Source organism: Gadus morhua, chromosome 18 (genome assembly GCF_902167405.1).
Source record: "Gadus morhua chromosome 18, gadMor3.0, whole genome shotgun sequence".
NCBI classification, from domain to species: domain Eukaryota; kingdom Metazoa; phylum Chordata; class Actinopteri; order Gadiformes; family Gadidae; genus Gadus; species Gadus morhua.
In genome coordinates this window covers 11,513,680-11,541,608 of record NC_044065.1, presented here as the reverse complement: position 1 = coordinate 11,541,608, position 27,929 = coordinate 11,513,680, and the positions used below count along the sequence as shown (strand labels likewise).

The 27,929-nt window shown below is 46.6% G+C and overlaps 1 protein-coding gene across 3 annotated transcripts in view; it reads left to right on the top strand.

Annotated features, from left to right (window-relative positions):
- Positions 1-27,472, top strand: part of ankfn1a (ankyrin repeat and fibronectin type III domain containing 1a) — a 100,172-nt gene extending 72,700 nt beyond the window's left edge. For 2 of the 3 annotated variants that reach the window (XM_030340193.1, XM_030340195.1), the window contains 10 exons: positions 11-143; positions 1,069-1,185; positions 1,747-1,962; positions 3,385-3,551; positions 7,207-7,408; positions 8,587-8,755; positions 13,389-13,555; positions 21,861-22,083; positions 22,682-22,874; positions 23,961-27,472. In XM_030340193.1, coding sequence (XP_030196053.1) covers positions 11-143; positions 1,069-1,185; positions 1,747-1,962; positions 3,385-3,551; positions 7,207-7,408; positions 8,587-8,755; positions 13,389-13,555; positions 21,861-22,083; positions 22,682-22,874; positions 23,961-24,912 — 2,539 coding nt within the window. In that variant the 3' untranslated portion in view covers positions 24,913-27,472. The remainder of the gene's footprint in view (positions 1-10; positions 144-1,068; positions 1,186-1,746; positions 1,963-3,384; positions 3,552-7,206; positions 7,409-8,586; positions 8,756-13,388; positions 13,556-21,860; positions 22,084-22,681; positions 22,875-23,960) is intronic. The other variant, XM_030340194.1, reaches the window with a different exon arrangement.
- The last annotated feature ends 457 nt before the right edge of the window (positions 27,473-27,929 follow it).

Below are 27,929 nucleotides of genomic sequence, written 5' to 3'. Positions count from 1 at the left end.
TGTCCTTCAGGGGGATCTACCTGGCTGCTGTGTTCTATCACAAAGACAGTCTGCTGGTGACGGCTGAGGACCAGATACCCATCGTGGAAGTGGATGATTCCTATAGCAGCTCCCTCATGCAAGATTTCCTCTGGTTTACGAAGGTATGCTGGGAAACGGTGTTCCGGTAACTGAAAGCTCAAAGCTAGCTACTATGCTATGTCATGCTGCGTTCGAGTATTCTCTGCGAACCGACTCGGATCTCGGATCTGACGCCACGCCCACACTTCAAGCGTATTATTAATTCGCTCGGTCGTTGGAGGAAAACATGGACGCCACCCTGAAAGCTGTTGTCGCGGTAGCATTGGCCAGGCGCTCCAAAATAAGTAGGCTATAGGCCATAGTCAAGTCAAGTCAAGTTTATTTATATAGCACATTTAAAACAACAGTAGTTGACCAAAGTGCTGTACACAAATACAATATATTTGTGTACATAGGCAGAGACACGGACGCAGTAAGGTATTGCAGTAATACGAGTGATTGAAATTGCCATTTAAACCACCAAAGTGGTCCAAGCACAATGAAAACAGTTCATATTTTGCTCGGTCACCACTGAGTTCAACCGAGATGGCGAGTTCGCCGTCCGAGGAAAAGGGGCGTGTTTGTGCGTGTCGCTAGGCAACGTCCTCGGACCTCCGAGACGGATGGATATTAAAACGCAGCATTACATAGGGTAACATTAATCAAGTGTAGCTCACAGCTCACAGCTATTTCCTTGAAGCGCCATGTTTTCATTTGACGATACCATTGGTCAAATATAGTCAGCAGATTGTTTCGCTTCCATATTTTGTTACCAATTATTATGTTTAAGATTGGTTGTTTTGCCAGAGAGTAGAGAATAGCGTGTAATAGCTAAAAAGTCAGGATTGTATTTCAATAACGCATCCACTTTATTTTGGCATTCCGTATATCTTGACAGTATGTCGTGATCTCGTTCTCCGATTCTAACTTCCTGTCATTCCTTTTCCCTCCTGTTCTCCCTCCCTCACTCTGCTCTCCGCTCACCTCTCTCGCCCCTGCCGCTGCCAGCTGTCGTGTATGTGGGAGGACGTGCGGTGGCTGAGACAGAGCATGTCCGTTTCCATGTCCTCCTCCTCCACCCTGCAGGCCCGACACAAGATGCTCACCGCCGCCGGGCAGCTGCAGGTCAGCCTGCCGACAAGTTCACCTGACCCAGAAAGGAGTAGCATGGGGATGCAAGCGCTACCAACAAGCTAACCCGACTCAGATAAGAGTAGCATGGGGATGCAAGTGCTACCAACACGCTCACCTGACTAAGATACAAGTAGATGTAAAGGAACTGTGCTGATGGTTTTAGGTCCACTCTGCTTCAGTGTGTTGCACATCATAGATCATCTTTATGTGCACTGTCAGTCTTTTAATTGGCCTGAATGTAAAACATAAAATGTTCTTAAATTCCTCAAATGCAATGAGCTGTAGGATTAGTTCTAGAGGTATTAAAATGTATCATTTGAAAGCGAAGTACTAAAATGTAAGTGTCAGAATTAGAAATGAGAGAATAATCAACCCACGATTCATCAAATGCGAAAAAAGCACATTTTGCACACATCTAAAATATAACGGGCCAGACTTTACCTGTGCATAAGGTCATCACAGAAAGAGAGATCAGCATTGCATTCATTTTAATTGTTACAAAAGGTAAGATACCCCCCCCCAAAACATTTTTGGACCTATTGGCTCTTCCAGAACCTCCTGGGAACTCACAACCTGGGCCGGGTACACTACGAGCCCATCAAGGATCGCCACGGCAACGTGCTGCTGGTGACGGTGCGCGACATGGAGAGCCAGTACTCGTTCTTCAGCGGGAAGTGGATGCAGGTGACCAAGCTGCAGAGCCAGAGGAAGTCCCTGTCCACGCCGGAGGAGCCCTACGCCCTGGACATCCTCATCATCACCATACAGGTGGGCGGGGGGGCGGGGGGGCAGGGGGCAGCGCACGGCGGGACTGGACATCTTGGGCTCTTTCTTGGTGTGGCGTCGTCATTTTTGTGCCCATGACAGGACGGTATTTTTTGTAAATTGGTTGGGCTTGGCCGCCTTCATGAAACAGCCCATCTGCAAACAAAGTAGGAGGAGAGAAACAACCTTTTAGTTCCAATTTCGGTTCGTCTTTCAACTTAATTAGTCTGTTTGGATAAAAGCAGTTATCAATAGTCCATTGATTGCTAGACCCTCTTCGGGCTTCACCATACTTATTTTTTCCGGCGCTCCTTTTTAACTCCTGAAAGAAGCACTGATTCTTCCTATCATTGTTGAATTTCGGAAAATCCTGTCGGGCTCGAGGCCAGGCCGATCCGCAGAGTGAAAGAGAGTTTTTACTTTGTACTCCCGGGATCAGGATGGGCTCACGAGGCTGAACGAAACCATTGCAAACTGAGATATACGCAAATATTAGTAGTTGTAAGTCTAAATATGTATAATATATGACGGTAGTGCATCCCGTTAGTGTAATGATACCCCCCAGGGCTCCTCTCCCAGGCGGTGTTAATTAGATTCAAACAGGCGGTCTAATGTCTGCGGCAGACACCCAACCGTGTGTACACTCATGCTTGGTTGCTTGGCAACACCAGACCAGACCATTGAGAAAAAAAAGATATCAATGTTTTGAAGTGTCTTGGGGCCATTGAATGTGTGCTTATAAAGATGTGCCAACAGTTCCCTCTAGGACATCGCTGTATTATATTATAATCCACTGTTTGAGGATCAGGAAATGAACACGCTAATGGGGAGGCGCTGGAACCAAGCCGAGTTAGCTCACGCTTTATTATGGATGGGAGGTTCTGTTTTCCTGTCTTTCGGTTACTTTTATATGAGCATAACGAGGGTGATATTTGATTTAAGTATATTGATTTGAGTTGCAGTTCTCCGTCTTCCTCAGTAGTTCTCTCGTTGTGATGTCGTTGTATCAGACAAACTGTTGGTGGGACTCTGCTATGTTTATTTTGAGTGGCGAATCAATCAATCTGCGATAAACAAGTCATTCTTTGTTTCGGGACATTAAACATGTTTGAATTCTACCGGATGTGATATCAATCGAACATCATAAAAAACTTGATAAGGACATATAAAATCAATGCTGCACCTTTTTGAATGTAACAACCTCTGAGGACGACAGTATGATTCAACAGTCCTATTTTCTCTATCGCCATACTTTGTGAATCAACAACAAAACAAATCCTGACGAAGCCCATAAAAATCATAAAAATTACCCTGTTAAGCCCTTTGAGACTGTATTGGTGATTTAGGGCTATACAAATAAAGTTGAATTGAAGATAGAGCTGACCTGTCCCTTGTGTCCCTCCCCTCTGCCGTCCGCCCCGGCAGGACATCCTGTGGTACCAGCGGCGCAGTGCCCACCGGCTCTCCCCGGGCCTGTACCTGGGCTACCTAAAGCTCAGCAGCTCCGTGGACCAGATCAAGGTGCTGGTGTCCCAGCGGTCGCCCAACATGCTCTGTCACGTGCGCGTCCGGGAGAACGCCAACGTCTCCAGGTGACCCTGCCGTGCCAAAGATAGTCCCGTGCATCTGATATTGGATTAATATTTTAAAGTCTGTGTGTTGTTGTTTTTTCACTTTATTTCGGCTTGGTGTTTGTTTGAGCTAACATGCTGCCGGAGGCGGCGATGGTGACCGCCTTTGAACACAAACTCTGCCTTATGTTGACTTGGCCCGGACAGACGTTTCAAGAATTTCAAATCAAATCAACACCGTGTGGACAGGCTGCTCCAGAAACACGCTAATTATTATCCCCTTGTGAAACCTTCGTCCAACCTCAATTTCTAACGTACGTAAGTGTTTTTGCGGGTTGCAATGATCCAATTTCCCTCACTGATAATAATAAATAACGGATACATTTTTCATTTCAAGTTTCACTGTCGACATAAAGAACACACATATAGGTCCCCAACTAGATCCCTTTAAGGTCCTCAATTGAACTCACCATTGTGGTGTTGGTGTGGGTTTGGACTGCCAGCTGGAAGGCCTGCTTATAGGCATCCTCTGAGCAAGACTCCTGACCTATTTCAGCCCCGTGATGAAATGCATCAATGCATTGGGCAGCTTCTGGAGGACTGAATAATTAAACAGTGAAATGACACCGTGTTGTAGTCCCAGATGAACTATCATTTCCCCACACTACTGATGTAGTCTTGGTTGCAGGGACCTTGGTGCGTTCTAGACCAATATGCTTTGACCGCAGGCAGAGTCATTGAGTTTGCTGCGTGAGTAGCGCTTTGAGAATAGCTCTCTTCGACAGTGTGATTGGTACACACAAATATCTCACCTGGTTCCTAGGTGACCAACGATAAGTGTCTGCGGTGTGGTGTGTGTGGGGTTGGGGGGTTTACTAGTACGGATACAAGTAAGGTTCTTCCCATTTCCACATCCCCGAGAACATCCCATAAGATAAGGACCAGAGGAAGGCAATATTCGATTTGACGATGCGACGCCCAAGCCACTGGGTCGTCAATCGTGAACGGTTCGGTGCCCGGGGCCTCTTGAGCAAAGGAGCGTGCGCGTAGCAGTGCGCACCGCAGCCAATAGACGGTGCCTCCGGGCTACTTCAGCGTATTTATCCCAGGAACTGCCACGTCCCAGTGGGTCTGTGGCTATTCAAGCACTATTCAGAGATCCTGTTTCACTTTAATATCATGTGATGGATGGGGACCTTATCTCGGGGTCTCAGATAGTGGCTGAGACCCCGGTGGCTCAGGGTGTGTTGCTCCAAGCTGCACAGGTTCTGGGTTCGATCCCCCAGCTGTCCCCAGCCTACCTGTAGGCATTCTTGAGATGACTAGCTCCTGACTGCTCCTAAACACGGATAGTAATTCACTCTGGATTTTCTTTGGATAAGTGCCTGCGTAACGGCTACATAGTCAAACAGAAGAACGAGGCTTTTCACTTTGATTCCTTCTTTTTTCACAGAGCAGGTTTTTTGGTATTGCTTCTTGAGACCCATATGGATTTTGTCTCAAGCGTTTAAGGGAGAAGCTTTCAAGGAAATCTCTGACTGCCACCTCTTGTCTGTGAACAAAAAGTTCAGGTTCTCAAATGAAAAAAGGGAGTAAAGAAACAACGAACACTCACTGCTGTAGGCATCGATAATAATGTTATTTATTCCCTGTGGATGGCATTTGAAGTGGGTTTCAGAGGAGAGCGAAGGCTGTCTGTGTGTGTGTGTGTGTGTGTGTGAATGTGAATGTGCCCTTTTCTGTCTGTCTGTGTACGTGTGTGTGTGTGTGTGTGTGTGTGTGTGTGTGTGTGTGTGTGTGTGTGTGTGTGTGTGTGTGTGTTTTTGTGCATACATGTATGTGCATCTGTGGCTGTACGTGTGTGTGTGTGTGTGTGTGTGTGTGTGTGTGTGTGTGTGTGTGTGTGTGTGTGTGTGTGTGTGTGTGTGTGTGTGTGTGTGTGTGTGTGTGTGTGTGTGTGTGTGTGTAACAGGAGCTGTGAGAGCAGTCAGATGCTGTCTGCTGGCATTCACCACATTACACACATTCTCCACTCTCTCTCCACCACAGGGACACTAATCTGCCCTGGCTGGAGTTGCATTACAACAGCGACCAGGAGTGTGTGTGTGTGTGTGTGTGTGTGTGTGTGTGTGTGTGTGTGTGTGTGTGTCTTGCTCCTGTTATATATGTGTGTGTGCATGCCCACACCGCGCTCTTGAGGGCTGCCCCATCTGATCTGAGGGCGTGCCCCCATGGGCCAGGCAGGTAGCTGTATTGGCCCGATGTCTCTTCCTCCGCCTCCAACTTTTATCCTCCTCTTCTGCCGCTCCCTCTCCTCCTTTTCCTCCTCCTCCTCCCCCTGCACCTCCACCTTATTGGCCTCCTCTTCTGCCTACACAGTCTCCTCTTCCTCCTTCTCCCCCATCACCTTGTTATCCTCCTCTTCTGCCTACACCCTCTCATCCTCCTCTTCCTCCTCCTCCTCCTCAGAGAGTGAGAGAGATAGAGAGCGAGAGAGATTGAAAAGTGTGAAGTGAGAGACAAAAAGAAAGGGGAGTACAAAACGGGCTGCTGTTCTGTCCCCCGCTGTTAATCTCACCCCCGCAAGCCTTGCAGGAACGCTGGCCGCTGTGGTTCTTTGTGTGTGTGTGTGTTCTGACCACTCTCCCCTCCCCAATGCATGTTTCATGCTCAGATTATTCTGAAAATATTTGGCAGCTTTGGTCGTTGAGAGACGAGGTGAGGGGGGGGGGGGGGGGGGGGGGACAGGAGAATGCTGTGTCTATTCAGGGAGCAATGAGGCCGCAGAGAGACCTGCTGGGACAGATGGAGAGAGAGAGAGCGATGGAGGGAGCAAGGGAGATATATAGAGAGAGAGAGGTGGAGAGATAGAGGGAGAGAGAGAGCGATAGAGAGAGCGAGACAGAGGGAGATGAAGGAAGGGAGAATAGGGGTGAGGGAAGAGATGGAGGGAGAGAGACGCAGAGGGAGAGAGAGACATATGGAGTAGGGGATAGGGAGAGAAAGAGAACGATGGAGGGAGAGAGAACGAGCTGCAGAGAGAGATGGAGGGAGAGAATGGGGGCAGAGAGGGAGATGGATAGAGAGGGGGTCCAGAGAGGCCTTTAGGGATAAAGAATGCTTAATTGTGGTCGTAAAAAAAAAAAGTACCAGAAAGTATGAGATTAGTTTGGGGCAAGATCTATTAATGGGAAAAACGATACAGGGAACTGGAAGGGAGGGGTTCAGCGCAACAGTTGGAAGAAAAAACGCTGCAAAGACTTGAGTAGGAGGAGGCACACCCTGGAGGAAGACGAAGATGAGGAGGCATATTTGTCGAGGGAAGCTTGAGTGAGATGGATCCTCAAGGCCAAGTGTTCTCCATTTGGGATCACTGTTAACCAACACTATGATCTGTCTCGAGTGTTGGCCAGGGGCAAGGGAGAACGCTTGGCCTTCTGCTCACTATTTATACAGCTATCTGCCTGAACATGAATCGATTGATTTGACAGAAGGAGTCGTGTCTGCTTCTCTCTCCGATATTGACCCACTGAGAGCTCTCCTGTCTGTTGGTTACTTGACTCATCGCATTCCTTTCTGGAAATGATCGACGCACGGCCGCCCCCCCCCCCCCCCCCCCCCCCCCCCCCCCATGCACCCCTTACTCACCATGTGATGTATCCCCAACCCTATGCAGGGAAGAATGGGATTGGCTCCAGAACCAGTCTGTCACAGAGGAGGCAGAGAAGGAGGAGAAGACGGAGGTAGAGGGTCAAGGGGCGGAGGCTGAGGACGAGGGGGCGGGGCCCAGGATAGATGGCCACACCCCTTTGCTGTACTACGAACTGCAGACGGCCCTAAAGTCCCTGCTGAAGGTGATCAACCTACCTCTGCTCCAGGTAAACAGACGCACGAACGCACGCACACACTCACTCACGCAAGCACACAGGTAAATTACAGCTCAAGAAGACTTTTGCTGAGGGGAAAGCAACACCATCACCTGGACAAAAATAGAAATGCACACAATAGACTCAAGCACATAAGAGCACTCACGGATATATATATATAAATATATATATATTTCACTCACCGCTAATCTCATTAACACCTCACTCTCATCCTTGGCGAGGCGAGCGTAATCTCTTTTCATAAAGTGATCGTTAGTATTTTGTGTAATCGCTGCTGAAACGCCAAAGCAAAGCTGTTTCCACAAACAAACTCTCAAGCGCTCTCTCTCTCTCTCCCTCACTACCTCTCTCTACCACTCTCTCTCTCATCTACCCGCTCCCTTGTTACTTGCTGTTTGTCAGTGCTAGAGACCATGAATAATGGAGATAGCATTTTCTTTAATTCCCCCTCCTTCGCCTACGCCTATCTCCTGCTCTACACCCTCTCCGTCTTTCTGTCTCTCCGTAGCGCTGTATCTCACTCTCTCACTTTCGCTCTCTCTTACTCTCTGGCTGGCTTGAGATAAGCAAAGATTAGTATCGATGCTGCAGAAGAACCACTTGTTCCTGTGGTGAATCCAAGAGCTTTCCATTGACTCGGCCGTTAGGTCGTTGTCATCTAATCGCTCTCATTCTAACACTTTTGTCCAAAGCCATTTTACTGGAGAGTCTGGGGTTAGACAAATTTAAAACATTTTGAAGATTTTTTAATTTGAATGTACAATGTCATTAATGTCATTCTGTTTATTTTATGCCCTGTAACACTTTACAATTAGAGTACATTCATTAACCATTCATTTGAATGAGTTGATGCAGTAATAACGACTACTATATAGGTGTTAGGGTTAATGGGGTAGTGTTAACCCAAGCCTAACCCTATTTAATAATACCCTAGTGATCAAAGACACCATATTAGGCATGAACACAATTAGTAGATGATGATTGAACAATTAGTTAACGGTTTATTAACGCAAATGTATTCTGTGTGTGTGTGTGTGTGTGTGTCTGTGTGTGTGTGTGTGTGTGTGTGTGTGTGTGTGTGTGTGTGTGTGTGTGTCTTTGTGCGTGTGTTTTCCTGTGTGTTTGTGTGTGTGTGTGTGTGTGTGTGTGTGCGTTCCCCCGGGCGCCAGGCGAAGCAGTTCCGCGTGTACGGCCAGGAGGTGCTGGAGCTGGGCCACGGGGTCTCCTTCCTGCTGCTGCTGCCCTCGTCGGACGACGTGTGCACCGCCCCGGGACAGGCCAACGCCTACACCCCCCACTCCGGCTTCCTGCACCTCCCGCTGCAGATGTTCGAACTAGGTAGGGACACACACACACACGGACACGCATACACGCAAACGCAAACACACACACACACGCGCGCGCGCACACATGGACATACACACACACACTCACACTCACACACACACACTGGGTACGGACACACAGACACACATGGACACACACACACACACGCGCACACGGACACACACACTCACATTCACACTCACACACACACGCTCACGCACACACTGGGAACGGATTAGGGATGTCAACAGTTAACCGTTAACCGGCTAACCGGCCCTATTTTTGACCGGTTCCGCACGTCGGTTTATAGGTTAAGTAGCGAGGTGTAGTGAGGTGGAACGGTACTTGAGGGAAATCTCCCCATCCCTTGAAAATAATCCCCTTGCGTGTCGGAGGCGTACTGTACATGTTCGTACGTGATTCTCCGGTGAACCAACGTTCCAAAAAGACCCCTCTTCGAATAGTTTGCGGAATAGTTCACGAATGGTTCAATGTCCGCTTACCCAACGTCAACCGGCCACAAAGAGGAACGCGTCTGTCTTTTTACCTGCCGGGTCGGAAAGAGTGCAGCAAAGTCAAAGTGTGTTATTTGTCCCGTGCATCACATGCACAGCGCTACACACACAGGGTCCTTCTGAACACTGAGCTCCTTGCGACATGCACGTAGAAGGCATCAGCAACGGGCACCCAGCAGCTGCTTCAATAAGGAACTCTGGGTTGTTTTTATCGGCGTCCATTGTGGACCCTTTGACCGGAGCGATCGATGCGTGACCCCCCCCGCTCACCCTGGGAGCGGGACGGGGCCCGACCTGAAGGGGCGTGCTGGTTTCTGGCCGAGCCGTGCTTGTTGCGCTGGACCGCTGCTGCAGGGGGCGGGCGGCTGGACCCCCGTGGTGTGTGTGGTGTGAGGGAATTCATGGTGTGAGGTCTTTTTCCTCTCGTCTCTCGCCGGAGGATAGGATTGGATCTGGGTTTCTCTTATCCGTTATCTTAGTGTCTCTGTCCCCGTCGTGCTCTCTTGCTCTTCCTCTCCCTTCCTCTCTCTTTCTCTCCATCCTGCCTCACTATTTGTAGCGAGACCTTTTTATCCATTTTCCTTGCTGTCTGTTGCAGCCTTTTTTCCAACTCTTTATCTGGCAAGGTTTTGGTATTTACCTCGCTCCATGTCTCGGGGTTGTCTGTAAGACATTTTTTCTTGCTGTATATCTTTCTGTATCTCTGTCAAGGTGCTTTGGGCTTCTATCTTGGCTCGCCATCCATCTCAGTCCCTCTCCCAGTACTCCCCTCTCTCTCTCTCTCTGAGCAGCTCCTTAAACGGGGACTAGTTCTATGGCACCACTTTAAACATCCAGAGCGTGAGAGCAGATTAGTAATAGAAACCAACCCCTTCACTCAGGCTCCATTTGGACGCTTTAAAAAACTAACTAATGTGTACAAATGATATACAAATACACAAATTTAGGACTGGCACTCTGCAGGATTAATTTTTAGAGAGAGTTGGAGGATTTGTGTGTGTGTGTGTGTGTGTGTGTGTGTGTGTGTGTGTGTGTGTGTGTGTGTGTGTGTGTGTGTGTGTGTGTGTGTGTGTGTGTGTGTGTGTCTGCATGCATATTTGTGTGTGGGTTTGTCTGCACGTATGTGTTTGTGTCTGCATGTGTGTTTGTGTGTTGTCATGCGCACATGTTCGTGTGTGTGTCCGCACCCGCTTGTGTGTGTGTGTGTGTGTGTGTGCGTGTGTGTGAGAGAGAGAGGTGGGGTTGTGTCTGTGGGGGGGGGGGGGGGGAGTAGGTGTGCTCCTACAATGGTCGCCAGTGTAGGTGCACAGGCTGCACTGTGTTAGCTCAGTGACGGTAGCGGAGTGGAGAATCCACAGATTCCTATCTGTTCCCCCCGCAGTCTAGCGGGAGACACACTAAATCAGTCTGTAGTCTCCAGCGGGACGGACACACACACACACGCACATACACAAACACACACGCCCGTGCGCAAGTACTCACTTTGCACATGTAAACAGTGGTGCACACAAAAAACACAAGCAGGCTTGCACGCAGTCACGCAAAGGCGAACACACACACACACACAGCGACACAGTCGTAACACATATACAGGTCGGCAAGCATAAAGAGATGCGTACCTTTGCTCGACACACAAAATGTGGGCGTATGTACGCACACATACACACATTCACACACAGCACATTAATGTCTCATTAACGTCCATGCTCACAATACTCTCCCTTTTGGACTTTACCGCATGCCCCCCTCCCCCTGTACCCCCTGGGTCTTGCCCACCAGGCTGGTGGACCCTGTGGGTTTCCTGGGGATTCTGTGGGCGAATCAACAGCTTCGTCCATATCTCCCCCTGCTTTACACAGCAGACAGACTGGAGACTGCTGTGGCTTCTCTCTGCTCGCTACAACTTTCTCCTCATGTCTGATTTTGAAATAATATTAATTAAAAGAGAAAATATATATAAATATATATATATATTTTTTATGTATATATATATATATATATATATATATATATATATATATATATATATATATATATATATATGATAGATGGATATAATGATTTAAATAGTATTTTAAAATATGCCCACAATAATTAAAAGTATGTATATGAATAGAAATATCCAAACTGATGAATTGTTACTACAGTCCTATCCTTCTGTGAATCATTAACAAACATTGTCTTGTATGCATATTCATACTTTAGTTTTTTTGTGAATTAAATAGATTAATTTGTTCACTAAATGCATAACGTATGACCGGAGCTTCTCTATCCCACTCTGCACACAAGTCCTCATGAACAGCATCTGTTGCGGAGGCAGAAGAGATGGTCCTACCTGGGATGTGACCTGCTCTAAACACAAACACAGCACAACTCCTCTCCTCTTTCTTAGAGAGAGAGAGAGGGAGAGAGAGAGAGAGAGAGAGAGAGAGAGAGAGAGAGAGAGAGAGAGAGAGAGAGAGAGAGAGAGAGAGAGAGAGAGAGAGAGAGAGAGAGAGAGAGAGAGAGAGAGGGAGGGAGGGAGGGAGGGAGGGAGGGAGGGAGGGAGGGAGGGAGAGAGAGAGAGAGAGAGAGAGAGAGAGAGAGAGAGAGAGAGAGAGAGAGAGAGAGAGAGAGAGAGAGAGAGAGAGAGAGAGAGAGAGAGAGAGAGAGAGAGAGAGAGAGAGAGAGAGAGAGAGAGAGAGGGAGGGAGGCTTTGCAAAATGGGCTCATGAAGTAAACAGTAATTTACATCAGTTAATGCAGGAATAAGCCTCCAAGTTGCAAAGGTGTATCGTTTCAACGAGCTCAAACATAAAATAACATGGACGTATCTGTAGCCAATGCTGATCAATAGTGATTTCATTAATCATAAATTCACATCCTATAACTGATCTATTATGCAAAAAACAAATGCTGGCCAGCCCGTATCTCTCTCCTTCTTAAAAACAAGCGTACAGTTCACAGCCAGTCAGAGCGGACGGAACACTGTTATTGAATTCTTTGGATGCTGAAAGTCCCCCTTCCCAACTGGGAGGAGCTCAATTGTACAAGATGCAACTTTAACCAACAGTTAAATAATAGTTAACTATTGGTCTAGTATCGTTTAGTAATGTTTTTTATGTTTACAAATAGAGCTCAAGATATTAATCAAGTAAGTTAATGATGTTCATGTTAACTAAGGGTTCATGTTGACCCCCTGACCTCATTGACACATTATTGGGTGATGGGGTCGACCCTAACCCGCTATCCCTAACCCTAACCCCAACCTTAACCCAAACCCTAACGAACCCCACACACAAAACCCCAACCGTAACCCTACTCCTTGGGCTAACACTATATTTGAATGCTTCTTACTACATTTGTAACTTAATAGTTAGGGTTAGGTGAAGTTAGTGTACCCTTATTGTGAACTGTTACCAGACTTTCTGTAGAATAGCAGAGGGCTTTAGTTTCTCAGAGAAGTTGAAGATCAATTGTGCCCATGTTGGAGCCTAGCGACCTGGGGGGTGGGGGTGGCGGCGGGGGGGGGGGGGTGAATGACACAAATGCTGAATCCAAAACTATTCTCACAACTTGAGACCCTGCTGGCTCTCGACTCCACTCTGCGCTGAGCCGTTTGAAGAGGCAAATAGTTTCCCCAACGTCTACTTTTTTTGTTCCTCTTTGTGTCTGACTTTCTCACAACATTACGGCTCTTTGGATGATGTGATGAAGATTAATTAGTATTTTGACAGCCAAATCATGGTGGTTGGTTATTGATATCCATGCATGTTTCCAAGTCCCTACCCTCTCTGTGCTGGCTGTGATCACTCGTTAACCGCAGGTCTGGTCTGCTGCGTGGATGGAACAGCATGGACATGGATCACTCTATTAATAACTGCATACTAAAACTGCATACCTACATGTGTCAGGGAGGGAATAATCCAATGTGGTGGATTGTGGTTTCTTGTTGGATGCGATACTCCTGTTAACCAATGAAATTCATTCTCTCTCATTCTCTCTCTTATTCTCTCTCTCTCTCTCTCTCTCTCTCTCTCTCTCTCTCTCTCTCTCTCTCTCTCTCTCTCTCTCTCTCTCTCTCTCTCTCTCTCTCTCTCTCTCTTTCTCTCTCTCTTTCTCTCGCTCTCTCTCGCTCTCTCACCCCCTAGTCCACTTCTGGGCCTACAAGGAGAAATTCATCAGCCTGTACTGTCGCTTATCCTCCGTGCTGGACCTGGACGCCCTCATTACCCAGCAGGCATTGCGGGAGGCCATTACCGACGTGGAGGTGTCCGGAGCCAAACAGAGGCACCAGCTCATCCTGGACTACATACAGGTGCGTTCTGGGTAGTGCAGTCTATCCCAACCTCTGAGTCGGCGCCCTACCTGGGGTCACCTGACCTGAAGCTGGGGGGGCAGCAGAAAGCTGACGTAAGGCCACACCCCTCCTCAGGTAGAGTGCCGCCCCCTTTTGCCAGTCAATGATCTACGTGTACGCAAAGACACGCGGAAGCTTTTATCGCTGATGGTCGAGCAGGGGATGGGCCTCGTGTTTTGCATGGTTTTCAACAGCAAGACACGAGAATAATATGAATGCCCCTGGAGAAATCAAACGCTTTATTTTCAGTTGGTTGCGATAAACTAAACACTTTTCGAAAGAGCATTTGAATAATTTTTCAACATCTTTTAAGCATGATATATTGCTTATTTATGATGGTGGTTTGATTTCAAATAAATAAATGGGGTCCCGGGTAAAACCACAGGGTTGTTTGACTTCTCGCCAAAGGTTCTGGGTTTGATTCCCCAATGTCCACAATATACCGTACCTCTAGGCATCCTCAAGCGAAGATTCCCTATTCTAGACACTAGAATTTCAGAGACCTGAGAAAGCATCTCCAACTAACAGTTTCTTTAGATGGTAACTCCATAATCTGATTCTGATATTAATGCAGAACATGTAGGCAGGGGGACATGTTTTTGGTGGCGGAAGGGATCTGGTTTACATTTGTCGCACTAGAAGTATTGACCAATCACGTTTGAGCGGGTTTTTGTTGCGTCAGGGCAAACAGTCCATGTGGGGAGTAACAAGCTCGGAGACCATCGACTACAATCTGAAAACCGTTGAGCCATTTATTAGCTTTGATATCAGTACATAGAGCTGAAATGTCCTCTTCCCCTGAAACATTTGAACAATATCCCAAGGGGTAAATCGTCATCAGATAATAGCCAATGGATTCAGAGATTGCTTTAGATTGTCAAGCTGAAGGAACAACTCTTTGCCCATAGTAATCGGTTAGCAGTAGAAAGGTTTTCAATCCAATCCGCATAACATATTACATATTCGTGGGAGACATATTAAACTCGAATCTAGCATAACGTCATTGCATGCCGCTTTGAAGTTGCACCGTTTTAATACTTTTTAATTAGTACAAAACAATGCATGACTCATAGTTAAGTTGTCTTCAAAGTCAATGCTTTGACTAAACTATTTTTTCAATATCTTTTCATTGTATATTCAATTTCTAAGTCCATAATAATTATTTTTTTAAACAAAACAAAAACAGTTCAAACTACCAAAGTCGGTAATTCACCTTTAGAAGTTTATTGTTTCCATAAAGTCTTCACTGCGTGCAGTATTAGCTCTTAAATAGCTTGTTTTCGTAGCGCTAAAGAAGCCTATAACTTGCTCTCGTGTCAGAAGTTAAAGGCATGAAAGCAAAGCCATCTGGTGTTTCAGCCTACTGCTAGCCTACTGCTAGCCCAGTGCACTAGCACGGTGCTAGCCACCGCTGTTAATGGAGACCAACCACAAAGCCACAAGACTGCTCTCCGAGGCTCGCACTCAAATAGGTGTGGTGAGAGTGTGTCTGTCTTTCTGTCAGTGTGGGCGTGTGTGTGTTTCATGTGTTATTTTGTGTGTGTGTGTGTGTGTGTGTGTGTGTTTGTGTGTTCAAGAGTCCAACTCTGCTTGTGATTTTAGAGGATGGAAAAAAGTGGCCTGTCCTGCCCCCGCCCCCGCCCCTGCCCCCCCCCCCCCCCCCCCCCCCCCCCCCCTCCAACCCAACCACAAATTGCTCCTTCGAAGGGCAGGGGAAAAAATAATAATAATCATGAGGGTGTGTGTGTGCGTACGCGCACGGATTGGCTGTGTGTCCGTCTGTATGTCTGCTGCGCTGAGCTCTGCAATGTGTCTCTTATTAGAGCGAGTGAACTGTTCAATGGGAGGGCAGCGCGGAGCGCAGACCCCGTCTGTCAAGGTACAGAGGTTTAGTAGCCGCTCAGTGCCATACGCACACACGCGCGCACACACAACAGACAACACGCACGCATACACGCACGCATACAAACACATGCAAGCACACAAAATGCACATACACACACACACACGCACATACACGCACACACACACATACACACACACATACACATACACATACACACACACACATACACATACACACACACGCAAGCACGCATACACAACACCCACACAGGCACACATACATGCATGCATACAGACACACGGATCAGTGTATGTGGATTGCATTTGCATGGGTTATGTGTGCATGTGTTAGTGCACACACATGTGTGTGTATGCGTGTTAGTTTACAGTCTGTCTTGGATATCTTGGAGGTCCTTGTGTGTGTGCTTGAATGGGTGATTGTGCGTGTGTGTCTTCCTGCTTTGCATGTGTGTGTACTCGTGTGGTCGTGTGTGTATGTGTCTGTGCTTCTCTTATGCGCGCGTGCGTGTACGTGCACACGTCTGTGTGTCTCATGCGTGTGGTTGTCTATCTCTGCGTGTGTGTGTTGTCCTAGTTAACAGGACCCTGACGTGATGCTGTCTTAATGGCACAGTGTGTTTAGACTCGCCACGTGTTAACAGGGGAAAATATACTGTGACTCTGTAGCCCAGACGCCAGCGGTAGACAATATGACGGATGGAGCTCAAAATGTGTCGGCAAATGTCCAATCTGGCATGAATCAGCTGCGTGCTCAACTGATCCACTAGGAGAGAGATTTGGAACGCGATTATTGTCATATTTCAAGCAATAAAGATAAAGAGTGTTGAGCTAGCTAAGGGCGTTTTTGTTAATGGAACCTGATACGTCATTATTCATATTTAGCCTCACATATTGGATATTATAGGCTCTGAGGCCCCGGACACAAAGATAATCCAAATTTATTGCTGATAAAAAAGGGATTATATTGTGGTTTGCTTTGTTTAATGGTTTGATATACCGGTTTATATTATTGACCACTAGTTTAGAGTTTTTGGGAGATAATTAAATAAACCAAATGAACAAGAGTTTTTCACTTTTTGATAATTATAAAAACAAACATTTGTTATTGAAACCATGGCATGATACTTTAATTGCAATATTTCTACCATTACCTTTAATATCTATTGTGAATGCGCTGCCATTAATATTTGTATTGACGTTTATTTTTTATTATTTATTTTATTTATGGTGGTATTCTATAGCAATAAATCAAAACAAACGATGAGAACAATATTCCTATTCTGAACCTAAATAGATGAGTATTTTTGCAACAGTAACTAATAATATATCTATGTAGAGGCTATGTTTCCAAAACGCTAGCCAGACACACACACACCCAGATGCGCAGCAAACATATATGAAACCAAACCACATCCAGTATGGATAGATACAGCACACGCAACAGCGCAACGAGACACACATTCAATTGCTACGCATTCCTTCCATGCAACATCGCATGTCAAATCCACCACCCTATAGTCTACCACTCTGGCTCGCATCCACACACACACACACACACACACACACACACACACACACACACACACACACACACACACACACACACACACACACACACACACACACACACACACACACACACACACACACACACACACACGTAACTGTGGCCTACATGGTAGGGAAGGAACAGTAGGATGATGTCCCTTCTCTTTATGAATGCACAAGTTCAGATGCTACTCACCTCTTCCTCTGGTGGAGAGAGAGAGAGAGAGAGAGAGAGAGAGAGAGAGAGAGAGAGAGAGAGAGAGAGAGAGAGAGAGAGAGAGAGAGAGAGAGAGAGAGAGAGAGAGAGAGAGAGAGAGAGAGAGAGAGAGAGAGAGAGAGAGAGAGAGAGAGAGAGAGCGCGAGCGAGAGCTCAACTGGCCCTGTCTCCTAAAGTTATGCGGTTCCCTCGTCACCTATTAGATAATGACACACACACACACACACTTCATTACACACACGCAGGCATGCCTGCACAGACACACGCACACTCGCATCATTACTTACACACGCACACAACATTACACAAACAGCGATACACACACACACACTCATCATTACCAGCAGAACATCATACACAGACACACACAGACACACACATCATTACCAACAATGCATCACAGACACACACACACACACGCACACATCATTTCACACAGAGAATCAGGCACATAGGCACACACGCATCACTACACACAGAGCATCACACACATACGCACAGGGGCTTGCAACACCGACGGGCTGGGCAGTCCTTGTTTTGCTTTCAAATCAGTGAATCACTTTGTCTTGAGTCACTGTGCTGCGAAACCCCTTTAAAATTCGGACTAAACGCAATAGGAAATTCCCTGACGTCAGTCATGTGACGTGTGAGGCTGGCAGTTGGACGGTAAACCGAGCATTCTCAAAAGCCATCGCCCCGTGTAAACGAATCAGCCGTGCGCAAGCTTCCCGTCAGAAGGGCAGGAGTGGGTGTCCTCCAACGCAATCGGCTCACTGCAGTGGTGGGGTTGGTGGTGGTGGTGGTGGGGGTGGTGGTAGGGGTGGTGGAGGTGGTGGTGGTGGGGTTGGGGGTGGCGATGTCTTTCACCCTGCCCTAGTTTTCTATGGAAACCTTGCCTTTACTACACACTAGGGCTTTCGGAATAATCAAAATTTGATTGCGATCTCAAAACTAATATAATAAAGTTGAACCAACATTTTTATTTTAATCTTTTTATTTTTTAGTTTTATTTGTTTTTTTCCTTAAAGTTTTATAGAAATAGAACAGCTTGATACATTATTTTGGATTTGAACATTTTGTGTATTTTTTTAAGGGGAATTTTAAAAGTTCTCAGGTACAAAGTGTTTCTTTGGAGAGAAATGCTCAATAAATGCATCAAGTTTTCAAACTCAAAAATAATCGTTTGAATGATCGTTTTTGAATATTGACCAAATTAATCACGATTCAGCCACTTGACGTAGCCACTTGACGATTGGACGAATCACTCTGTCTGTTGACATGCTGCCAATAAACACTTTTCACAGAGGTGTCAATCGTAGGACTAGCCCAGGCATCGCTCATACACTAATTATGCGTCTGCTACCTTCACGTACCAGGGATGGAAGGTAGACCAGTTCAGTCTACTAGCTTGTTATGACTATTGTTATGAGCTATACCTTTGGTTTTACCTAGACACCTCTGTGAAAATGTTCTATAGAGGATCATAACCTATATATAAACGCTTATGTGGGATGACGCTGCTCATTGTTGACGTGGTGTTTTACTCCCAGCCAGTAGGTTCTAGGTTCAAGACATGTATTTACAGTCCAACGTATCCATGAGCAAGATACCTCCCCCCTAAGTCTGCTTAATGACATGTTTTGGATTTACTGTAAGTAGCTGTGGATGGAATTTCTGCTAAACGTATTTTTGTATTTTCCATCTATTTTGTAAAATAGATGACACAGAACTGGGCGAGGATGTGTTGAAAAGCAATTTTTTTAATAGATATATGTAACCTTTTGTCATTGAACGTTGATTTATGTGACACGCACTCTTGGGGGATGAGCTGCAGTAGCGTGGTATTAGTTAAACAAGACTAGAATAAATCAGGCCTGAAGTATGAATTCATAAATTGTGAGGAGAAGAAATTCTCTCTTTTGGCCAAAAGGGACATTGGTTGGATTTGAGTTATTCCCTCTGCCGGAAACTCACTTTCTTTCCTGTGTGGTTCTCTCTCTCCCACTTTTTTCCTCCCGTCTCTCCTTCTCCCCCCCTCCCTTTCTCTGTCCCCCTCTCTGTCCCCCTCTCTCACTCTCCCTCTCTCTCCCTGTCTATCTTTCTCTCTCTTTCTCTCTCTCTCTCTTTGTATTTCTCTCTCTCTTTGTCTTTCTCTTTCCCTATCCCTCTCACCCGGTCTCTATCTTTCTCTCTGTCGTTGTCTCTCTCTTGCCCCCCTTCGCCCCTCTCTTTCTATCTCTGTCCCTCGTTCTCTCCCCGCCCTCTGTCTCTCGCTTTCTCTTTCTCCCTCTCCCTCCCCCCTCTCGCACTTTCTCTCTCTCTCTCTCTCTCTCTCTCTCTCTCTCTCTCTCTCTCTCTCTCTCTCTCTCTCTCTCTGTGTGTCTGCCATCAGAGCCCCGGCATTCCTTCCAGCCAAGTCATCTCCCTGCTTTAGTGTGTGCGTGTGTGTGCGCACGCGCTCGCGCGCGTGTGTGTGCGTGTGTGTGTGTGTCTGGCAGTAGGCTTTCTCGCTCTTTCTCTTGGCTCCTCCAGACAGACATCTAATAGCTCCTTAACATTTTGTCATGCTTCATTCTCTTCAAAGACATGCACTCACTTGATACACACACAAACACACACACACACACACACACACACACACACCCTCCACACACACACACACACACACACACACACATGCAAAAGCACACACACAAACACACATGCCAGAGAGAGAGTAAAACAAAGTGAAGAATCCTCTCCTTTTTTTGGATGTAGTCTCTGTTCAGCGATAGACTGCAAAGTATTCATCTTACCTTGAGAAAGGCACAGTGAGAGCATGGCAAAACTGGGTCTTTTTTTGGAATACGTTACTTTTTGTGTATTCCATTTTAGTAACACACTCTTGATTACACTACTTTTGCATCCATATTCCTTAATACCTTGCAATAGTGCTGCGGGTACACAAAGGGGTAATTTCTTCTTCTCTAGTTGCTCTTACTAATACACACTAATTGACGTAACACGCTTTCCCAACAAGACTATTATAAAAGCCTCCCCCTCCAAGTCTGCCTCATTCAGGTTCACTATGGTTCCGAATAAAAACCTCCACTCATCCCCACGGATTCATCTGAAACGCCCGCTCTGTGACAGCCCAACGAGGTTAAGGAAGGTGTGGTCAACGTCTGCCTGGCCCCATGTATTATTCATGCTAGACCTTCTTTCAATCTCTCCCCTGGCGCCGGCCTCACAGAGCGCTCTCTGAACCTGTGGTGGAAGGAAATGATTCAGATAATGACTTGATAGCGGTTTATATAAGAGTGAGTCAGGTGTTGGATCAGGTTATTAAGATCAATCCCCAGCCTTCTGTTAGTCCCTTGACATTTAGTTCTTTACTGAGCGGAGATTCGTTTCCCTGAAGGGTCTCTGGTGATGTATGCTCTTTAAATATAGTCTGCCTGGCCATCACACTTTGTTCCAATAGAAATGCCATTTGGTAGCCGCCACCTTTGGGGGAATCCAGATGCATATATATTTATTAAGGCTACATCCATTCATTATTTAGTCCATAATGGCATAGCTGTCAGGAAAGGGGCTTAAAAAGTCTGAAATGGCTTACTTTGCTTGACAAGCAGAAAGACCAGAACTGATGTGGAACAGAGAACGCCTTTAAAAACTCTAAAAAAGCATATATATCTTTATTATAATAATTGGTTGATTAACAAAAAAATAACGATTTAGTCCTCCCCTGATGGATAAGTTTTAACGGTACACTTTCTTTTCTGCAGAATAATATAGGGAAGTAAAATAAGTTCTGTTCTGCTCGAATGGTTTGTTTAAGTTTTAGAGTCATAACTGGGCGCCGGTTTTAATGAGTAAACAATGCACTAAACAGTGGACGGCTCCTGGAAGGACTCAAGTTAATGACTTCTGTGGAGTAGCATAAAACACTTTAATAGTCCGTGAGTTTGCATATTGTTGCTCCTGAGGCTTTTCTCCCGGCCAGGTTTTTCATATTAATAGATAACAATTTACTGTATCTGTAAAGGAAACCAGTTCTCCGTCCAACTGAAAAAGTCTTGTGTTTCTCATTTGGACAGAAGTAGTTAATGGTTTGTTGTTCATTATCGATTTAAAACACAAAACAGTTATCGCTTATACTTTCGGAAATAATTGGTTGCATTTCTGTGTTTTGAATTGTAACACAAAATATTTTTTCTTGCCTACTTGTTAGACAAAGCCAGTTATTTGAATCCAATATGTTTGTGGTGAGCATTCCCCCCAAAGATGCCTACAGGTCCAGTACCGCCATTGGAGATCAAACGCAGTGCCTTTTGGCTGAGAGTCAGGTCGAAACCCCTGACCCCAATACACAATGACGTGCAAAAGTCTTCACATTGTTTACTTAACGTTACATTACTGACTTTAAAACAATTTATATTTACGTCACATCCTTTACTTTACATTGCATAGTTAACTTTGCGTCGCATTGTTCACTTAACGTTGCATCCATTACTTAAAATCCCATTGTTTATCGTCTGCTACATTATACAATTTCCTCTGCATCGTTTAATTAACACTATATCCTTTACTTAACATCGTTGACATTTGCGTTTTCTTGCCCCCCCCCCGTTGTCGTTGCGGTAACCACAGCAACTGGACGAGATGTGGCGGGACCTGCGGTGGATCACGGATGCGCTGCAGTACGCCCGCTACAAGCACCCGCGCGGCGGCGTGCCCATCACCTGCCTGGTGAGCGCCACCCGGACAGAGAGCGACCCTCAGGACCCCAAGACGGACTCCACCTCCTCCACCATGGATTACCTGCCCACCCCGTCGCCCTCGCCCGAACTCCGCCGGCGCACCGCCGCCAACGGTGGGTGTCTCCCTCTCCGATATCTTTTTCCCGATATATTCTCCGGTATTTGGTTAATCGTAGAATGTTCGTAGAGGAAGCTTGCACCGTTTTTTTTCTTAGCTCCTGTTATTGTTCAGGGTTAACGTTTACGATCATTCGTAGGATGTTTTTGCATGTCTTGGTCTTGTTTAAGGTTCAGGTTTGTCATTTGTAGTATGTTCGTACAGAAAATGGTTTGAACCGATTTGTAGTCTGTTTTATGTTATTTATTGACACAAGAGAGCAAAACCATCGCTAGCTTCTGTGCTCAAGTAAGAAAGTTATACTCACTCCAGCTACAAGCAATACCTAGTATTGAAATATGCGCATTACGATACGAGGAAAGGGAGGAATGAGAAGAGCAAACAGCCGTATACATTTTTCTTTGGTTCTTTTTATTTATAGAGCAGTAGTGGCAGTAAATAACTTACAGTAGCTTTTCAAAAAAAAAAAAAAATACCTTGCTGGCAGTAGTTTCGTTACATTTATTGACATGAATGTGCACATGTGTACGTATACAGAGCCAGACTATTAGATTCCTTAAGCATGGAATGTGTGTGTGTGTGTCCCGCCCCAGACACGGCGCTGGGCTCTGATGACGACGGCTCCTCGGAGGTGTTCCTGCCCACCGACAGCGACTACGACTCCAGTGACGCCCTGAGCCCCCGGGACATGGACCTGCTGTACTCCTCGGCCCAGGACCTCTCCACCCAGGCCCTGCACTCACTGGGGGGCAGCGCCCCCGACGTGCTCCAGATCCACGAGATCAGGTAGACCGGGGGGCAAGGAGGGAGAGGATGGGGGGGGTAGGAGGGAGAGGAAGGGGGAGACTGGGGAGGGGAGGGGGGGAGGAGGGAGGGGGGGGAAGGAGGGAGAGGAGAGGGAGAGAGCGTGAAGGAGGGAGGCAGGGAGGGATTGAGGATGGATGTTGATGTTGGTGTTGGAGCGAGGAAGAGAGTGAGAGGAGTGGGTGGGGGGGACAGAGTGAAGAGTGAAGAAGTGACAGAGTGGGGAGGGAGGGATGAAGAGTTGGTGGAGAGAGAGAGTGAGGGAGAGGAGGGTTGAGTGGGGGGGGGGGAGGGGGAAGAAGGGACAGAGTTGGGAACCGGAGGGAGTAGTTGGGGGGAGAGAGGCATGCTGGAGGGAGGGAAGGAGTGAGAGAGAGGAGGGGTGAGTGGGGGGGAGGGAGGGGTAGTTATGTATTGTTCATGAGTGGGCAAGACACACAATAACATTTCTCGGCCAGTTAACCAAAGTTGAATTTAGATAGTATTTGGTTCCATATTTAATGTGCATCTCTCCTTTATAGGACGATCCGATACGTACGCTACGATACGATTCAGGGACGATACATTTTAATATGGATTGATTTGATGCGATTCGAGTCAATGTTCTAACGATTCGGTGCGATTTAATGCGATATGTTTCAATCCGATAGATACAGTTAATATTTGTTTAATGTTAACACAAAATTTGTGGTTTTCAACCAATCAGACCGCTCTGAAAAGAAAAAAGAAATTAAGTGATCTGAGTGATCAAAAAGATATATATCTCAAGCAATCTGTGCAAAGTGTGCAGTATATCGTGGAATGCAGTATATGATAGTTGCTGTGCACAGTGAAAGTCTTACAATAAGGCAAAGGTTCAGCATGAGAATAGGAAGAACTTTGACTGGAGTTCCTGATTAGCCCGAGATGCAACGGTTTCTCCTTTGGTTGAGGGGACTCAATGCGACCGAATGGACCCGCAGTAAACTGTGTGCTCGATTGACCTTCAAAATGGCTTCTTCTTGTTTCCCTTTTCCGAGTCTTCCCTGAAGGATGTGTTCTAATGAACTAGTGTCTGTCTCCTCGTAGGTACAGTGTTTGCTCCCCCAAAGACTTTCCTTTCCCCCCGCTGCCTGGCAGCGTGGGCCCCCTCTCTCCGTTCTTCGGCGCTCCTCTCTCCCCCTGCCTCCTCCCCCACTCGTCCTCCCTCTCCAAGGACCTGGCCCTCTCCCCCTGCACCCGGCGCCGCTCCCCCTCGCTCTCCAAAACCTGCCCTATCTCACCCTCCTTCCCCCTCTCCCCCAGATTCTCCAAAGATATGCCCCTCTCTCTCCCCCTCTCCCCCTCCCCGGTGGACGCCGCCGCAAAGACCCTGGAGACCCTCTCCCTGTCCCCCGGCGACCCGGACCCCCGGCCCCCCGCCACGCCCCTCCGCGCCCTGGCCAACCCCCCCAGCAAGCGCAAGCTGCTCTCCCGGAGCCACAGGGGCCAATACTTCAGCGGGCCCCAGCGCTGGCTCAGGGGACACGGCGGCGGCGGCGAGGGCCACACGGGCTCCCTGTCGGAGGGCGTGTACACCAGGCAGAGGAACCCGGACCTCCCCGGCCCCGGGGAGCTGGCGTCCCCTCAGGGGCCCCCCTTCGTCAGCCAGTCGTCCTGCCTGCTGCTGGAGAGCCGGCGGGGCCGCCACAGGGACCAGCGGCCCCATGTGCGCCGCATCTTCGTGGAGCCCTGCAAGGAGGTGTCCCCCGGGCACGAGAGCCAGCGCTGGAGGGAGGAGAGGGACGGAGAGCCGGAGGAGGAGGAGGAGGAGGAGGAGGAGGACGGGGAGCAGGGGGAGGAGCGGGAGGAGGAACAGGGGAGGATGGAGGTGATGGGAAGGGGCGCGGGCGTGTCGGTGGTGGTGCTGGAGGAGGCGGAGTCTGGAGGGGAAGGGGAGGGGCCGGACGAGGCGGAAGCGGAAGGCGGCGGCGGCGGCGACCAGGACTCAGACGACCAGAGCAATGAGCAGCTCTCAGAGATTCTGAGCAGCACGCTTTAAGGGTCAAAGGTCGGACGGGGGCGCACCGCATTAGACTCATCCACACATCCACCTCTGCAATGTGTCTGCCCTGCATCAAACCCCCAGCATGAGCTCCAGGTGGGACCACTGCAGACCTCTCACAGAGGGGGTGCTCACACTCTCAACAAAGATACAAACTGAAGTTGCAGGTTCAACTCCCTGTCCGTCTCAAGACTCCCATGGCACGACTGTTAACGTTGGTAATAATACAAGAAACGATTCTTCAATGCAATGATGAAGGAAAAAACAAGCACTGCTTCTCCAAACAGGAACTTGCACAAGACTGTACATCCACCAAAAAAAGATTTACTACAAATAGGTATATGTCTATATAGATATACGTATAAGGAGCTGAAGGAGATTAAGACTGATTTCATGGCGTTTTACATTTTGTTTAGTTTTGTTTTTATTCGGTTGTAAAGTATTCCGTAAACACGTTTTCTACAGAGGAATCCCCCCTCACCCCATCACTAACATCAGAGCATGCAGTCTGATCCCAACGCTCGCTCCAGTGACGTGAATGTATTTCCTACATTTAATTTCGTCATTTTCTGTGGATATTGTTGCATCAAATCATGATCTCTCTCTCTCTCCCTCTGACTCTCTGTCTCTCTCCCTCTCTCTCTCTGTCGCTCCGTCTCTCTCTCCCTCTCTCTCTCTCTCTCTCTCTCTCCCTCTGCTTGGATGTGTTATCGATATCTTCTGGTGTTGCTTCTGCTGCTGCTCTGATCTACTCGTATTTTCTTTCGATGTCCGACACTATATTTTTATGGCACAATTGTATTAAAATAAATATCCAGTATATTCCTTACTCCCCCGCCCCTCTTCTAGAAGAGAGGAGCCAGCCGAGTCACCTCTAAAGGATATGAACACAGCACTATTACACTAAAAAACATATATATAATCCCCTAACCCCGTAAAGATTTGCATTTATTAAAGATGACTCCTCCCCCATGCCGTCCGCCCTGTTTATATGAAAGTATTTTTTTATCGCGTTTTCCCAGATGTTGCTATGGTCCCTTCAGCATCCCGAGGTGGAGGTTGTGTTGCGTGTTCAGTAGGCATGATGTTCACTGGGTTTGTGGATTACCTGTGTTACCCGTGTGTGTCTTGGGACTTAACAGCTTAGTGTCCGCTTGTGCCTCTTCCTCGTCCTCGCATGACGACATCAAGGAGATGCTCCGAGTCCATTTCCGTGGTTACCGTTTCACAAAAAGAAAAAGAGAGAAAAAAAAAAACTGTCTGCACTTTGCCTTATGGACTTGTGTGTTGGCAAATTTTGAACGTGTTTTTGTTGTTTGTGTGTGTGTGTGTGTGTGTGTGAGAGTGAGTGTGTGTGCATCCGTGGGTGTGCCGGGTTTAATTATGTTTGACCGTTTGATTCATTGGGGTTTTTCTTGTTTATTTTGTACAGTTGTATCAAAGGGGCTTTGATTCAACCTGGCTGTGTTCGCATGGCAGACTGCACCACAGACAACAACCGTGACCTTTACATTTTGGGGGGTATTTAGAAAAAAAACAGCAAGAGAGACGCCCACCCCAGCACCCAGTACTCCGTGACGGTTTGAGAGCTTGTCGAACATGCACCCTCTTCAACTGATGCACAACGGAATTGTGTTTTTAATGTTGCTGTCTTAAATATTTGCACAGTTAGCCAATACGGAATGAAAGCTAACTTGCATTGTGTTGTTGTTGTGGATGCAATGGGGCATTACTAATGGGGCAGCTTGCATTATTCACGTCTGACCAAACATATTTTGGGTACCTGCTCATATGGGGCTCCTATCAGGTTAAGCTGTTTTAGTAGTAAAAAGATAATAGCGATCACATTTTTTAATGGCATTCAGGAAAATTCAATTTATTTGATTCTATATTTGATATTAAATGTCGGACTTCACTGTCCTCCATCATTCAGGTGATCATGACTTAGTCCTATCAAATCTATAAGTACTCTCCTTATGTCTGGAATAGGACGCAAAGGTTATCATTCTAAGACACTTTACATAAAATTTAGAAAAAATAAACAACTTTATTTAACTAACACTAATATGAATTATCTCAAAAAGTCTGATAAACTTGGATCTTAAGTCAACCTTAAGTATGTTGCGCCTTTATGCAACACAATGCGTAGGGATGGTAGTCATTTTAAGCAACCGTTCATGTTGTTCATATCTCGTTGCATATGTTGTTGTTGCAGTGTGACGATTCACTCAAGCTATACCAATGCTATCCTTATTTTTACATGATCACCCTTTGCACATACAAACAGCCAAAAACTGAGAAGAACCTCATATCCTCTATCTCTCCACCACAATCACATATCTATCCTCAGTGCCGTTGTACCCTAAAATATTTGCTTCAAGTTGTGCTTTTAACTTATTTGCTGTAAAGAAAATATTTTTGGGGCGGTTTTGATTTTGGATGAAGTGCATACGTGGTTTTTCCTGTGTTTTATTTTTTATAGTCTCAGTCTCACATGAATGGATTTATTTCAGAAATGGAAATAAATGTTGCCCCATGTGGAAGTTGTACACAAATATCTTTGTTCCATGTGTCCTTCTTGCAGAGAGAATCTGGAAAGTTGTGACCTATTTTTAGGTGTATTTTTTCCTGTTAAGTGGTACTCATGGTTCTCTTGAAATACTTGAAGCTAGCATGGTTGTTACAAAGCATTTTTTTAATTAGCCTACATGTTAAGGCTTGATTGATGAAAGGGCCAGTGTGTAGAATTTAGTGAGTGTAGAATACGAAATGGACTATAACTTTCATATTCAAAGTGTTTATTCCCATGAAAATAATAATTGTTGTGGTTTCGCTAGCTAAGAAGGAGCACTTTCTATATCCTTTTCCACGGAGCCTGCCATTTTGCACTGCCATGTTTCTACAATAGCCCAGAACAGACTAACTCTTCTAACGTTTTTCAGCACCGCTGTTTTACTTGTATGCTATTATTCTATAGTTTTACTGACATAACTACATGCCGTTAATGAATATAT